This window comes from Gavia stellata, chromosome 30 (genome assembly GCF_030936135.1).
Source record: "Gavia stellata isolate bGavSte3 chromosome 30, bGavSte3.hap2, whole genome shotgun sequence".
NCBI classification, from domain to species: domain Eukaryota; kingdom Metazoa; phylum Chordata; class Aves; order Gaviiformes; family Gaviidae; genus Gavia; species Gavia stellata.
The window spans coordinates 1,769,607-1,785,731 of NC_082623.1; the positions used below are offsets into that span (position 1 = coordinate 1,769,607).

Genomic DNA, 16,125 nt, shown 5'->3' on the forward strand with positions numbered 1-16,125 from the left:
CCGCCCCATATAGGGGTATATGGACCCCCGACCCGTATAGGGGTATATGGACCCCCCACTCCCCGCCCCGTACAGGGGTATATGGACCCCCGACCCATATAGGGGTATATGGACCCCCCACTCCCCGTCCCGTATAGGGGTATATGGACCCCCGAACCCCGCCCCGTATAGGGGTATATGGACCCCCGACCCATATAGGGATATATGGACCCCCGCCCCGTACAGGGGTATATGGACCCCCGCCCCGTACAGGGGTGCATGTCGCCCCCGGCCCCCCGCCCCCTGTCTCGCCCGGGGCCGGCGGGTGTCCCCGGGACGGCGCCGGTGCGGGGCAGCCCCCGGGCGGGGCGGGACTACACCGCCCGTGGTGCCGCGGGGCGGGCGGGGGCGCGCGGCGCATGCGCGGGGGCGCGCGCGGGGCGGGGGCGGCGGCGGCGGCGGCGGCGGCGGCGGCTGAGGGGGGGGCGCGCTCCCGCGGCGGCGGCGGCGGCGATGGCGGCGCGTGGGCGCGCGGCGGCGGCGATGGCGGCGGCGGCGGCGGAGCGGCGGCTGCCCAGCCTCGACGAGTTCGCGGGGCAGAGCTGGAGCGCCTGGGTGGAGCGGGCCGGGCCGCCGGCCGAGCCGGGTGTAGGGGCGGCGGCGGCGGCGGCGGGGGGGGGGGGGAGGCGGGCGGGGGGGGGGGCTGCCGAGAACGGAGCCGCGCCCGCCGCCCCCCGGTCCTAGCGCCGCCGCGCGGTAGGCGGGCAGCGGGCGCCCCGCAACGGGCAGCGGGCACTGGACAGTGGGCACCGGGGAGCGGGCAGCCAGAGCTGGCACCGGGCCCCCCAGTCTGGTCACTGGGAACCCTGCGCCCGGTACTGGGAGCCAGTTACCGGGTGCCCCATCCCGGGTGCTAAGTATCCCCGGGTGCGGCGGGCACTGGGTGGCCCGGACTGGGAACCAGTTGCCGCGTTACCCGGCGGTGGGCACCGGGAGCCGCAGAGCGGGGAACCGGGCGTCACGTGCCGGGCAGCGGGGTACCCTGTGCTGGGAACTGGGCGCTGCGTACTGGGAACTGGGCGCTGCGTACTGGGGAACTGGGCGCTGCCCCGGTGGGCTCTGCACACCGGGCACCGGCACCGGGCACCCCAGGGCGGGCACTGCCCCACCGGTGCCCGAGTCACAGCCGGACGGGACCGGGCAGCCGGTGGGCACGGCGTGGGCTCCCGGTGCGGCTGGATGGGAACGGAGCGCTCCTGGCGTGGCTGGGCGGAGCTGGGCGCCCAGTATGGCACAGCTGGACAGGACTGGGGCGCCCAGTATGGCATGGCCGGATGGGGCTGGGCTCCCAGTATGGCACGGGCCGGACAGGACTTGATGCCCAGTATGGCATGGCCAGATGGGGCTGGGCTCCCAGTATGGCACAGCTGGACAGGACTGGGCGCCCAGTATGGCATGGCCAGATGGGGCTGGGCGCCCAGTATGGCACGGCTGGACAGGACTGGATGCCCAGTATAGCACGGCCAGATGGGACTGGGCACCCAGTATGGCACGGCCGGACAGGACTGGATGCCCAGTATAGCACGGCCAGATGGGACTGGGCGCCCAGTATGGCACAGCCGGACAGGACTGGATGCCCAGTATGGCACAGCCAGATGGGGCTGGGCTCCCAGTATGGCATGGCTGGACAGGACTGGATGGCCAGTATGGCATGGCCAGATGGGACTGGGCTCCCAGTATGGCACAGCTGGACAGGACCGCATATCCAGTATGGCACTGCCAGACAGGACTGGGTGCCCAATATGGCATGGCCGGATGGGACTGGGCTCCCAGTATGGCATGGCTGGATGGGACTGGGCACCTGATGTGGCACAGCCTGATAGGACTGGGGATGGACTGGTGCACCCAGTACGGTACGGCTGGGCAGGACTGGGGACCCAGTATGGCACGGCCAAACAGGACTGGGTGCCCAGTATGGTACTGCTGACCAGGACTGGGCACGGCCTGATAGGACTGGGGATGGACTGGTGCACCCAGTACGGCACAGCTGGGTGGCACTGGGTGCCCAGGATGGCACTGCTTATTGGGACTGGGCACCCAGTATAGCACGGCCAGACAGGACCGCATATCCAGTATGGCACGGCCGGACGGGACTGGGCGCCCAGTATGGCACAGCCGGATGGGACTGGGCACCTGGTATGGCACGGCCTGATAGGACTGGGGATTGCACTGGGCACCCAGTATGGCACTGCTGGATGGCACTGGGCACCCAGTATGGCACAGCTGGCCAGGACACTGTCACCGCTGGCCCGGTGGACACCGGTCCCCCTGCAGCAGAGCCCGGTGCAGCTGGCTGGGGCCGGCACACGCGCCTGGCACGGCCAGCGAGGACGCGGGCCGTGGGGCCGTGGCCAGATGGGGACCAGGGTGGCCCCAGCGGTGTCCCCGGGGTGTCCCCTGGGCAGCGGGGGCTGACCCCGGTCACATCCCAGCCAGGACAGGGCTGTCCCTAGGAGCACCCGCGCCACGCTGGCGGTGGGCTGTCGGCAGGGTCCGGCGCGGGGTGGTGGGACAGGGACCTGGGAGGCGATGGCGTGCCGCGAGGCCGACCCTGATCCCGGGATGAATCCGTCCCTCTGGTCTAATTTTAGCTGGTTTAATTGTTCCAGGAGTGCTGGCGGCATTTGATGGGCAGGAGTGGCGGTGCTGCCAGTGGTGGGGACTTGGTGGCCGCACCAGATGCTGGATGCGGCTGGGAAAAGCCGGGACCGTCCCCGTGCCGGCCGCTGCTGACAGGGTTTTGTCTCCCGCAGGATCAGGGTCGGAGCTGGAGGAGAGCGGGAAGAGCGGCGGTAAGAAACTGGACGCCATGACCCTGATCAAGGAAGGTAAGCTCCCTCCTCTGGGGAGAAGACCCGGTGTTTCGGTGCCGTGCTTGCCCTCCAGCCTGGACCCTCGGGCTGCGATGCTTCCCCCGGCACCGAGACCCGGCGGGAGCTGTGCCGCGCCGCTCACCGAACTCTCGCCCCGCAGACATGAACATCTTCGGCCACTGCCCGGCGCACGACGAGTTTTACCTGGTGGTTTGCAACCACTGCAGCCAGGTGGTGAAGCCGCAGGCCTTCCAGAAGCACTGCGGTGAGCCGGGGGGGACTCCGGGCACGGCTGTTCCCCCCCACGGCATTCCCTCCGGCACTGGGAGGGACAGGGGAAAGCCGTGCCGGTGGAGCCCAGGGTGGGGGGCTCACGGCAGTGGGACCCCGGGTGCGGGCTGACGCCAGGCTTTCCTCCCCTGCCCCGTCCCACCCTGTGCCAGCAGAACGCCGCCACGGCCCGCTCAGCAAGCTGTACGCCCGCGCCGCTGCCGCCGCCGCCGCCAAGTGCCACATCGCCGTCAACGGGCAGCCGGCGGCCGGCGGGACCCCCGGTGCGGCCAAGGCGCTGCGGGAGAAGCCCCCGGGTGCCCGCGGACGAGTCCAGCCCCTGCCCGAGCGGCCGGACAAGGACAACAACCTCTGGTAAGTGCCGGGACGGGCAGCTCTGCCCCTTCCCTGCCGTGGGGCTGCGCTGACACCCCACACCCCCCCCAAATTGTCCCCCCAGCTTGTTCGTGCCAGTGGTCAACCTGGAGAAGATTCCCAGCATCCCTAAACCGGACGGGCACGGGATCAAGGTGCCCCCCAAAGCCGTACCCACCAACTCCAAGGAACCCCTGGGGGAAACCTGCCACCGCCGCGGTGCCGAAAGAGCCCCCGGTGTCGGCCGGGGTCGGGGGGGATCCGGCGATGCCCGCCGACGGCCCCGGGTGCAAGCCAGAGAGCACGCCCGCTCCGGGGGAGAAGGACGCGGGGTGCCTCCAAGCCGCCCCCCAGGTCCCACAAGAAGCTGGCGCGTGAGTCCCCCTTTCCTTGCCGGCGACGGGGTGGGGGCGGCAGGTCGGTGCCGCAGCGCGGCACCGGATCCCGGCACGGCATCCCGGTCCGTTATTTCGGCGGCCGGGTCTGGCAGCGGGGGTAGGTACCGAGGGGGCATCTCCCACCTCTCCTCCTGCATCCGCAGGAGCCGGGCCCTGACCGCAGCTCCGTTCACCCGGCAGGTTTCGGGTCTCTGCCGGCGGTGCCGGCTGGCCCGGAGGAACGGCGGCGGCAGCGTGCGGCAAGAGCGTGAGCCAGGGTTGAACCCCCCCCTCGGCATCCCCCCCCCCTCCCCGCCCCAGATATGGGAGTCGGAGAGAGGGCTGCGGTGCTCGCGGGCACTCTCAGGCGACAGTGAGCAATGCCATTAGCAGAACCCAGGCTGGGGGCGAAAGTGGGGGGGCTCACCCTGGGGAGGGGGCGAAAAACGGGGGGGCCAGGAGACGCTGGGCCCCCCCGCCCCACAGAGGATGACTCTCAGGGCTCTTGTCCCCCCCCACGGAGCGAAGATGCTGTGGCGTCTCGCTCCGAGGAGGGGGGGGTCTCCATCTCCAGCCCTGGCTGGGGAGGGCTGGGGTGACCCCCGCAGAGCCCCCCCCCACCACGGCCAGCCCGAGTGAGGCCGTGCCCCCCCCGCCAAAGCCCCCCCGACCCCCGCCGCCGCCGCCGCTCTCGTCCTGCCATGGCACCGGCGGAAACCTCAACCGGGGCTGGATGTGGGAGGGGGCAAAGCACTTGCTCCCCCCCAGCACTGCAACACAGCTTGGCCCTGGGCCCCCCCCCCCAGTGCCCCCCCCCGGCATCCCGCTGCCTTCCTCTGCCCGCAGGGAAGGAGTGCGACCTGAACAGGCAGTGCGGCGTGCTCAACCCCGACACCAAGAAGATCTGCACCCGCTTGCTGACCTGCAAGGTAGCGGGGTGCCGGGGGTGGGGGACACGCACACACCCCCCCCCCCCCATCATCCTGCCCAGGGGGTTTTTGGGGGGGTCCTGGCAGGTGTTTTCCTGACCCCCCCTCCCCGCTGTCGCCCGGCACAGATCCACTCGGTTCACCAGCGGCGCGAGGTGCAGGGTCGGGCCAAGGACTTTGACGTGCTGGTGGCCGAGCTGAGGCCAACTCCCGCAAGGGCGAGTCCCCGAAGGAGAGGAGCCCCCCCCGGGAAGGAACCGTTGCCCCCCCCTCAGCAGGACCCCTCCTCGCTGCCGCAGCCCCTTACCGGCCCCCCCAGCACCTCTCCCTGCCGAGCCAAGCTGCCCCACTCCCACTGCCCGCTCCCCAGGTGAGGACCCCGGCGTCCGGGCGGTGGGGGGGGGGACACCCCCCCCCCATATTGGGCACCCCAAAAATCTCTTCGCCCCCACTTCTCCGGTTGCAGGGCCCGGCTTTCCTCCGACAGCGACCCCGAGGACACACCAGCCGCCTCCGGGGAGGGGGGCACGGGGGTGTTCCCCTTCCCCCTGCCCAAGGGGGGCAGCCGGGTGTCGAGCGAGGAGAGCGAGGAGGAGGGGGGCGAGGAGCCCCCCCGCCCCCCCCACGCGCCCGCCGCGGCCCCAGGCGGTGAGTGAGGGGACCCCGGGGGAGGGATGGAGACCCCCCCACAACCCCGCCGTCAGCCCACCCAGCTGCGTCCCGCTGCCGGCCCCCGTGCCGGGTGGGATGCTTTGGGTGGGGGGTTTGGGGGGGGTCGTGCTGACCGTGTGCCCCCCCCCCCCCACCCAGTTTTGCACCTTCGGGAGCCGCCTGGTCAGCCCGGGGTGTTACGTCTTCAACCGGCGGCTCGACCGCTTCTGCTCGGCGCTGGGCTCCATGCTGGAGCGGCACCTCAGCTCCCACATGTGGAGGTGAGGGGGGGGGCGGCTGGGGGGGGGGCAGTGGGTGCTGGGGGGGTGCTGCTGGGGGGTCAGGGTGCAAAGCCACCTGGCCCAAGGTGGGGTTTGCCCTCCCCGGGGTCCCAGAGTGGGACGGGGGGGGGGGTTGTATCTGAGCTGGGGGGGCAAGGATAGGAGCGGGGATTTGGGGGGGGGTCCCGTCTCATATTTCCCCGCCTGAATCGGGGGGGACATAGCGGGGATGCAGGGATGGGAGTGGGGATTTGGGGGGGACCTGTCTCACCTGTCCCCAGCTGAACTGGGGGGGGCATGGCGGGGATGCTGGGATGGGAGCGGGGATTTGGGGGGGTCCCATCTCACCCCTCCCCACCTGAATCAGGAAGGACGGCGGGGGGGAGGAGGGGAGTGGGGATTTGGGGGGGTCCCATCTCATCCCTTCCCATCTCAATTGGGGGGGATGTAGTGGGAATGCAGGGGTGGGAGCAGGGATTTGGGGGGGTCCCGTCTCACCCCTCCCATCTGAATCGGGGGGGTCGTAGCAGGGGTCAGGGGTGGGAGCGTGGATTTGGGGGGGTCCCATCTCACCCCTCCCCACCTGAATCGGAAGGACGGTGGGGTGGGGGGGGGAGGGGAGTGGGGATTTGGGGGGGTCCCATCTCATCTTTCCCTGCCTGAATTGGGGGGGAGGTAGTGGGAATGCAGTGATGGGAGCGGGGATTTGGGGGGGTCCCATCTCACCCCTCCCACCTGCATCGGGGGGGACATAGCGGGGGTCAGGGATGGGAGTGAGGATTTGGGGGGGTCCCATCTCACCCCTCCCATCTGAATCGGGGGGGACATAGCAGGGGTCCGGGATGGGAGCAGGAATTTGGGGGGGGTCCATCTCACCCCTTCCCCTCCCCTCTTGCAGGAAGATCCCTCCGGCCGCCGAGCCCCCCCTCCACACCCCCCCTGCCCCCCCCAGCCCCACCGCCCCTCCCTGCGGCCCCGTCGCCCCGACCCCCTCACCCCCACCACGGACCCCGACGGCGGCCCGCCCCCCCCGGCACGCGGGAGAGCCGGGTCCCCGCCAGCCTCAACTACACGGTGGGGTCCCCCCACGCCGCGGCGGCCTGCAGCCAGCCGGAGTGCGGGGGGGGCGGCAGCCAGTCCATCACCTCCCCGCTGCCGGCCAACATCCCCTCGCCCTCCTTCAGCAAGTTGCCTTCCACCAAGGCCAGCAAATCTTCCCGAGCCCGGGAAGCGGCCGGCGGGATGGATCCGGATACCCGCAAACGGAAGCCCCCTCTCACGCCGCCGCCGCCCCCCCTGTAACGGACCTTTTCGGGGGACGGGGTGAAAAGCAAAAACCCCGGCTGCCAGGTTTCGGTCCCCCCCCGGCAAGACGAAACCCACTCCTCCGGGTTGCCCGGCTTCTTCCTCCACCGCCGTCCTCAACGGCACGACGCGGGTGAAACGGCTCGCCCCCCCGGACTGTCGCGGCCCCCCCCGGTGCCGCCACCGTGGACCCCCGAGGCTCACCGCTGCACGGACCGGGGGTGCCACCGCCGCCCCCCCCGCGTTGTATCTCCGAGGACGAGGTCAAGAAGCGCAAGAACGCGGGCCACGTACTGCCGGCCCGTCAAACCCAAGCCTGCGCCCCCCCTGCCCGGCCCCCCGCCGCCCCCCGGCCCGGCCCCCCCCGACTCGGGCAGCTCCGTCCGCAGGAAGAAGCCGGGGACCCCCCTGGGCTTCGAGGAGAAGCGGAGCGCCCTGAAGGTAGGGCTGAGATGGGTGGGGGGGTGCTGGGGGGGGGTGGGAGCGAGTGTTTGGGGTGTTCCTGGGGGTGCGGAGCGGCGTCAGGGTGTGACGCTGGGCAGTGAAATGGGGGGACCCCCCCAGGGCCACCAGCACCCCCAGGGGACAGGGTGGGACCCCCCCGCCATCCTCCAGGGCTTGGGCTGCTTGTGTGTGCCCGTGCCCTGAGGGACACCCTGCTCCTGGGTAGGGGACACCGCGGGGACATCCCAGTCTGGGTAGGGGACACCGCGGGGACATCCCAGTCTGGGTAGGGGACACCGTGGGGACATCCTGGTCTGGGGTAGGGGACACCGCAGGGACATCCCGGTCTGGGTAGGGGACATCCCGCTCTGGGTAGGGGACACCGCAGGGACATCCAGTCTGGGTAGGGGACACTGTGGGGACATCCCGGTCTGGGTAGGGGACACTGTGGGGGCATCCTGGTCTGGGTAGGGAACACCATGGGGACATCCTAGTCTGGGTAGGGGACATCCTGGTCTGGGTAGGGGGACACCATGGGGACATCCCGGTCGGGGTGGGGGACACCATGGGGACATCCCGGTCGGGGTGGGGGACACCATGGGGACATCCTAGTCTGGGTAGGGGACACCGCGGGGACATCCAGGTCTGGGTAGGGGACATCCCGGTCTGGGTAGGGGACACCATGGGGACATCCTAGTCTGGGTAGGGGGACACCGCGTGGGGGACACTCCCCGGTCTGGGTAGGGGACACCATGGGGACAGCATGGCCCCAGGTGGGGGATGCCATGGGGACCTCTGGGGATGGCTGTGTCCCAGGTGAGGGACACCATGGGGGACCCTCTGGGTACCCGCTGGCCTCGGGGAGGGACACTGGGGGACACTGTGGTCTTGGGTCATGGGTGGTGGATGCAGTGGGGAGCCTCTGGGGACACCATGGCTCTGGGTGGAGGGCACCACGGGGACCTTCTAGGACACCCATGTCCCGGGTGAGGGACACTGTGGGGACCCTCTGGGTACCCCCTGGCCCCCACGTAGGGGACACTTGGGGGGGACACGGTGATCCTGGCTCCTGGGACATCCTGGCTGCGGGTAGTGGATGAGGGTGAGGACCCTCTGGGGACACCCAAACCCTGGATGGGGGACACCGTGGGGACACCCTAACCCTGGCTAGGGGACACTGTGGGCCCGGGGTCCCCGTCCCCACGGCTGACCCAGCGCTCTCCTCTCCCGCAGTCCAAAGCCCATTAACGGAGGGGCCACCGGGGCGTCCCCCCCCGCGTCCTCCACCGCGGGCGCGAGGAAGCCCCCACCGGAAAATGCCGAAAAGCCGATGAAGGGGCGGGGGGGGGGAAAGAGCCCCAAACCCCCCCGAGGAAACAAAAAGAAGAAGGAAAAAACCAACCTCCGGAAAAATACCTCAAGACTCTCAGTTCTGTTCTCTTGCTGCTAAATCAGCCCCCGGGAGCGGAGGCGGGCCGCGGCCGGGGGGGGGTCCCGGTACGGGACTGGCCATCGGGCCACCACTGGGCCACCGCTGGGCCACCACCGGGCCACCACGCCGGCCACCGCCGGCCGCGGATATTTATAAGAATTACTATTGCTGTTTTTTGTTTCTTTTTTTAAAAAAAAAGAAAGAAGAAAAAAAAAGCCAGGTATTGAAGAGGGGGCCGGGGGGGGGGGGGGGCTGTGTCGTGGGGGTCCCCGTGGTGTTTTGGGGACCGTGGGGTGTCCCCAGTGTCACAGGGATGGGGTGTCCCCAGGGAGGACGGCCAGGGGGACAGGGATGGGGGGGGTGTCCCCAGGCTCACCAGGAGCCCTGAGGGGACAGAGGGACAGGGGTGGCCCTGTCCCCCCCGCGGGGACAGGGAGGGGGGGTCCCCAGGAGCCCCCCAGGGACAGGGGTCACCCCGCATCGGTGCCCTATGGGACCGGCAAGCCCCGCCCACCGCCCGCATGGCCCCGCCCTAGCAGGTGAGGCACGCCCTTGTTTGCATGGCCCCGCCCCCGGGGAGGCCACGCCCCCGGGGGTGCTGGATGGGGGGGGGGGGTCCCTGGGGGGGGACAGTGGGGTGGGAGAGGTAGAGGGGACCATGGGGGTCTCTGGGGGGCCGGGGGGGGGGAACCATAAGGGTTGGGGGGCTGCTGGTGGGGGGGTCAGTGGAGTGCTGGGGGGGGTGGGAGGGGTGCTGGGGATCAGTGGGGTGCTGGGGGGGGGAGTCAGGTTTGGGGGGGTGAGCACGGGGGTGACATGGGGGGGGGCCGCACAGAAGCGCCCTCCCAGCACAGCCCAACGGGGAGGGGGTCGGCTGGGCCTTGGGGTGGGCGCACCGGGGGGTGACCCGGGGTGACCCCACCCCCCTCCCCCATACCCCTTGCTCCCCCAGCCCCCCCCCCCCCCCCGTGCACCCCCCCCGCACCCCAGATGGGGGGCCGGTGGTGGCAGCAGGGGCCCCGGCTCAGCCTGACCCCGCTGCCACCCGCCTGATCCCCCATCCTGGGGGGGTCCCGCAGGGCTGTTGGGGTGGCACTGTCCCTGACACCCCCCCCCCCCACCCAGCAAGGGGACCCCGTTTCAGGGACGACCCTTAGAGCACCCCGAAACCGGGCGAGGGCTGCGCAGACACGATGGGGGAAACACGTTTATTTTGGCCGAGGCATCAGCGGGCAGCTGCCAGCGTGGGGGGGGGACGCGGCCCCGGGGGGGGACACACATGGGGACACAGGCTGGGCTGCGAGGGCACAGGGCCGGGGGGGTGCAGAGGGTGTCCCCATTTGGGGTCCCACTCCCTGTGTGGTGGGGGGGGCTCTGCTTGTGGCTGTGGGTTGCATGGGGGGGGTCCAGGAGGGTGTTGGGGGGGTCCCTGGGGGGTGACATGCCCCTCGTGTCCCCCCCGCCGAGCACTGGCCGGGGTGTGGCACATGCTCCCCCGGCGGGGACTCATGCTTCACGATACACATGCCGGGGCGGGGCGCGGCCGGGGGGGGGACCGGTGCCGCGGGGAGGGGGCGGCTGTCCTGCCAAAGCGGGACCCCCCAGGGCCCGGCTCCCCGCGCCGCAGCGTGTGGGTGCCCCTGGTGCTGCCATCCCCGGGGGGGCACCCGCCAAGCCGGCCCAATTGATGTCACCGGCGCTGTCACCCACAGTCCTGCAGTGCCGGGTGGGCAATGGGGCCAGTGCCCCCCAGCTCCGTGGGCCACGCTGTCCCCACAGGAGCCCCCTTGTCCCTCACGGTCCCGTGGTGCCGGCACGGTGGTGGTGTCCTTGGCGGAGGTCGGTGTGGGTGGACAGCAGCGACGCAGGGGGGTGATGGCACAATGTGTCCCCGCAGCTGGGGACATGTCGGTGGGGGTCCAGGCGGCCCCTCCTGCCCATAGTGCATCCATCGGGGACATGTCCCAGCGGCGGTGGGGACAGGGTGTCCTTGGGGACCGTCCCCACGATGTCCCCCCCCTCCGCTACACCACGATGGGGGGTGTCGGAGAAGACGGAGCTGACCGAGTCCGGATCCGACACCTTCCTCTGCGCCTTGGGGCCGTGCCGGGGGGGCGGCTGGGGGGTCCCCCCCACCTTGAACCTGCCGTTCTGCCCCGGGCCGGTGGCGGAGGCCGAGCGGGGACCGACAAGGCTCCCCGGGGACACCGGCGGCGTGGTTGGGGGTGGCGCTGAGGACGGAGGAGTTGATGCTGTCGTCGCGGGGGAGCCGGCGGCTTGTCGGTGCCGCGGCAGCAGCAGCAGCGGCAAGGGGTGAGGTACAGGTAGATGAGCACCAGCACCACGCTGAGGATGCAGCCCACCAGCGTGGTGTAGGCGGTGTTGAGGGTGTCGTGGGGACCGTGCAGGGTGAAGTTGTGCACCAGCAGCTCCACGTAAAGGGTCTCGTTGAGGAGGGGACCCGCCACCCAGCAGGCGTAGGTGCCGGCGTCCTCGGGGCGCAGAGCCCGCAGCTGCAGGCTGCCGTTGGCCAGGAGAGCGGCGCTGCCGTTACCCCCCTTCCTCCAACACCCGTTCGCCTCCCGGCGTCACCCAGTGCCGGCTACGCACCCCCCGCAACCGGGTGTCGCAGCTCAGGGTGACGGTGTCACCCAGGTGGGCTTCCAGCACCGCTTCCCGCGCCTCGCTGCAGTTGAGCGGCTGCCGGCCGGCCAGGGCGAGGATACCGACGGGCGCCGGGGCGGTGGGCAGCAAGCACCGCAGCTCCTCCTGGAAATCCATCACGGCGCTCAACCGGCGGCGACGACCCGCGGGGCAACCAGCTGGAAAAAGCGGGGCAGTCGCAGGCCAGCGGGTTGCCGTGCAGGTAGAGGCGGTCGCGCAGCCAGGCGGGCAGCGCCTGCAGCTCGCCGACGGGCAAGCTGCGGAGGCGGTTGGCCGAGAGGTCGAGCAGGGCCAGTTGGGGCAGGCGGCTGCCGTCGCGCAGCAGCTCCAGCGGGAAGCGGGCGATACGGTTTTGCCCCAGGTAAAGCTTCCGGAGGCGGCCGAGGTTGTCGAAGGCGGTGCGATCAACGGCGGGAGATCTCGTTGTTGTAGAGGAGGAGGACCTCCAGCTCGGCCAGGTCGCTGAAGAGGTTCTCCTCCAGCGCCCGGAGACGGTTAGAGGAGAGGTCCAGGTGCCGCAGGTGGGGGACGTGGGCGAAGGCTTCGGTGGAGACGAAGGAGAGCCCGTTGTGGCTGAGCAGCAAGGCGTGGAGGTGGGTCAGCCGCCCCGGCGCCCAGTCGGCCGCGCAGCCGGCTGACGTTGTTGTGGCTGAGGTCGAGGACGGCGGTGAAGCGGGGCAGGGGGGCCGGCACCGAGCTCAGCACCGCCTGCGAGCAGCTCAGGATGTTGGAGGCGCAGACGCAGCGCGGGGGGCAGCTCCCGCCCGCGGACCCCCACGGTGACAGCAGCGCCAGTGCCAGCAGCAGTGGCATTAGCGGGCAGCGGGGCCCCCGGCCCCCCAACGCACCCCCACGGCCACGCTCTGCCCCATGGCGTCACACGGGTGCTGGGGACGGAGGCACCGGCATGCCGGCTGCCCCCGGCACGGCGGGCTGGGGGCGCAGCGTTGGCTTGCACGGGGTGGCTTCGGTCACCCCGGTGTCACGGCATGCACCCGGGCTCGCTGCTCACCTGGTGTCACAGTGCAGGGTGGCTTGGTCACCCGGTGTTGAAGAGTGGGGTGGCTTTGTCACCCAGTGTCACAGCCTGTGCTATAGGGTGGCTTCGGTCACCCGGTGTCACAGCATGTGCCAGGCTAGCTGCTTGCCTGGTGTCACGGCACAGAGTGGCTTGGTCACCCGGTGTCACGGCACGGGGTGGCTTTGTCACTTGGCGTCACGGCACATGCTATGGCTTTGGCCACCCTGTGTCATGGCTAGCTGCTCGCCTGGTGTCACGGCACGGGGTGGCTTTGGTCACCCGGTGTCACGGCACAGGGTGTTTTTGGTCACCCGGTGTCACGGCACGGGGTGGCTTTGGTCACCCGGTGTCACGGCACAGGGTGTTTTTGGTCACCCGGTGTCACGGCACGGGGTGGCTTTGGTCACCCGGTGTCACGGCACAGGGTGTTTTTGTCACCCGTGTCACGGCACAGGGTGGCTTTGGTCACCCGGTGTCACGGCACGGGGTGTTTTTGGTCACCCGGTGTCACGGCACGGGGTGGCTTTGGTCACCCGGTGTCACGGCACAGGGTGTTTTTGTCACCCGCTGTCACGGCACAGGGTGGCTTTGGTCACCCGGTGTCACGGCACGGGGTGGCTTTGGTCACCCGGTGTCACAGCGAGCACCATGGGTGGCTTTGTCACCCGCTGTCACGGCGTGCTCCGGGCTCGCTGCTCACCTCTGGCGTCACGGCAAGAGGTGGCTTTGGTCACCCGGTGTCCCAGCGTGGGGTGGCTTTGTCACCCGCTGTCACGGCGTCCCCGGGTGGCGGCTCGCCCCGGGGCTCCCGCCCGCCGCGGCCCCGCTCCCCCCGCGCTGCGGAGGCGGCCCCGGCCCCCCCCGGCCCCGCTGCGGACGGAGCCCGCGGGAGGATGCTCGCTCCCCCCGCCCCGCTTCCCGGCGCGTTACCGGGGCCTGGTACCGGGGCCGGTGCGGAGGAGGGCGGGCAGGGGAGGCCGAGCCGAACCGAAACGAGCCGAAGAGAGCGAGCGGGGCCGAACGGAACCGAACCGAGCCGAACCGAGCCGAGCGGGGCCGAACGCAGCCGAACCGAGCCGAGCGGGGCCGAACGGAACCGAACCGAGCCGAGCGGGGCCGAACGGATCCGAGCGGGGCCGAAAGGAGCCGAGCGGGCCGGGCCGAGCCGAGCCGAGCCGAGTGTGGCCGAGCCGAGCCGAGGGGGCCGAGCCGAGCCGAGCCGAGCCGAGCCGAGCCGAGCCGAGGGGGCCGAACCGAGCCGAGCCGAGCCGAGCCGAGCCGAGGGGGCCGAGCCGAGCCGAGCCGAGCCGAGCCGAGCCGAGCCGAGCGGGCCGGGCCGGGCCCCGCGCCGGCTGCAGCGCGCACCCGCGGCCCCGGGACGGGGTCTGGGGGCGGCCCCGGTGCGGCGCACCCCGCGCACGGCCGATCCCCATTGGCTGCCGCCGCACCGCCCGCGACCAATGGCGGCAGCGCGCGCTTAACCCCTCGTGGGCCGCGCATCGCCTGCCGGGCTGAGCCCCCCCCGAGGAACCCCACCCCCGAACCCCGCGACATCCCCGGCCCTGTCCCCGTCCCCATCGCCGTCATCCTCAGCCCCATCCCCATCCCATCCCATCCCATCCCCATCCTCATCCCATCCCATCCCATCCCATCCCATCCCCATCCCCGTCATCCTCATCCTCAGCCCCATCCCCATCCCATCCCATCCCATCCCATCCCACCCATCCCCACCCATCCCCATCCCATCCCCATCCCCATCCCATCCCATCCCGGCCCCAGCCCCATCCCATCCCCATCCTCATCCCCATCTCCATCCCCATCCCCATCCCCCATCCCCATCCCCAACCCCATCCCCATCCCATCCCCATCCCATCCCATCCCATCCCGGCCCCAGCCCCATCCCATCCCCATCCTCATCCCCATCTCCATCCCCATCCCCATCCCCATCCCATCCCGGCCCCAGCCCCAGCCCCATCCTCATCCCATCCCCATCCCCATCCCCATCCCCATCCCCATCCCATCCCAGCCCCATCCCAGTCCCCATCCCAGTCCCCATCCCCATCCCATCCCATCCCGTCCCCAGCCCCAGCCCCAGCCCCATCCTATCCCCATCCCCGTCCCCATCCCCATCCCAGTCCCCATCCCAGTCCCCATCCCCATCCCATCCCATCCCATCCCGTCCCCAGCCCCAGCCCCAGCCCCATCCTATCCCCAGCCCCATCCCCATCCCATCCCATCCCATCCCATCCCATCCCATCCCATCCCATCCCCATCCCCATCCCCATCCCATCCCATCCCATCCCATCCCATCCCGTCCCATCCCGTCCCATCCCGTCCCCAGCCCCAGCCCCAGCCCCATCCTATCCCCATCCTCATCCTCATCCCCATCTCCATCCCCATCCCAGCCCATCCCAGCCCCAGCCCCAGCCCCATCCCATCCCCATCCCCATCCCATCCCATCCCATCCCATCCCCAACCCTATCCCCTTCCCCATCCCCAACCCCATCCCCATCCTCATCCCATCCCATCCCCATCCCAAATCCATCTGTGCTGCTACCACAACCTGCCCCATCCCGCTGTACTGGTACCCGCTGGCGGTACTGGCCCATGTCCCACAGCACTGGCCCACACCCCACAGCACTGGCCCCACACCCCACAGCACTGGCCCACACCCCACAGCACTGGCCCCACACCCCACGGCACTGGCCCCACACCCCACGGCACTGGTCCCACACCCCACAGCACTGGCCCACACCCCACGGCACTGGCCCACACCCCACGGCACTGGCCCCACACCCCATGGCACTGGCCCCACACCCCACAGCACTGGCCCCACACCCCACGGCACTGGTCCCACACCCCACAGCACTGGCCCACACCCCACGGCACTGGTCCCACACCCCACGGCACTGGCCCACACCCCACAGCACTGGCCCACACCCCACGGCACTGGCCCACACCCACAGCACTGGCCCACACCCCACGGCACTGGCCCACACCCCACAGCACTGGCCACACCCCACGGCACTGGCCCACACCCCACAGCACTGGCCCCACACCCCACAGCACTGGCCCACACCCTACAGCACTGGCCCCACACCCCACAGCACTGGTCCCACACCCCACGGCACTGATCCCACACCCCACAGCACTGGCCCACACCCCACAGCACTGCCCCACACCCCATGGCACTGGCCCCACACCCCACAGCACTGGCCCCACACCCCACAGCACTGGCCCACACCCCACGGCACTGGTCCCACACCCCACAGCACTGGCCCACACCCCACGGCACTGGTCCCACACCCCACGGCACTGGTCCCACACCCCACAGCACTGGCCCACACCCCCACGGCACTGGTCCCACACCCCACGGCACTGGCCCACACCCCACGGCACTGGCCCAGACCCCCCAGTTCCAGCCCGAAGCCCCCATCACCAACCCCACCCAGCGCCACCCGCCACCCCTGGGGTGTGGGGGGGGACACATCCTCCCCTGGGGTCCCCGCTGAGGGGCACCCCTA

The 16,125-nt window shown here is 70.9% G+C and overlaps 2 protein-coding genes across 2 annotated transcripts; one reads left to right on the forward strand and one right to left on the reverse strand.

The window, feature by feature from the left end:
• The first annotated feature begins 492 nt into the window (after positions 1 to 492).
• Positions 493 to 8,732, forward strand: ATXN7L2 (ataxin 7 like 2). The gene is given in 19 exon segments (XM_059831002.1): positions 493 to 625; positions 2,799 to 2,867; positions 3,013 to 3,117; positions 3,299 to 3,497; positions 3,583 to 3,654; positions 3,656 to 3,830; positions 3,832 to 3,871; positions 4,721 to 4,803; positions 4,932 to 5,001; positions 5,004 to 5,067; positions 5,069 to 5,173; positions 5,270 to 5,425; positions 5,427 to 5,451; positions 5,614 to 5,735; positions 6,634 to 6,766; positions 6,768 to 6,993; positions 7,239 to 7,324; positions 7,326 to 7,481; positions 8,718 to 8,732. Coding segments are annotated over 19 exon segments (2,034 nt in total).
• Positions 8,733 to 10,710: 1,978 nt separating this feature from the next.
• AMIGO1 (adhesion molecule with Ig like domain 1) lies at positions 10,711 to 12,393 on the reverse strand. The gene is given in 7 exon segments (XM_059831003.1): positions 10,711 to 11,077; positions 11,079 to 11,177; positions 11,179 to 11,474; positions 11,476 to 11,733; positions 11,735 to 11,992; positions 11,994 to 12,203; positions 12,205 to 12,393. Coding segments are annotated over 7 exon segments (1,677 nt in total).
• Between the last annotated feature and the right edge of the window lie 3,732 nt (positions 12,394 to 16,125).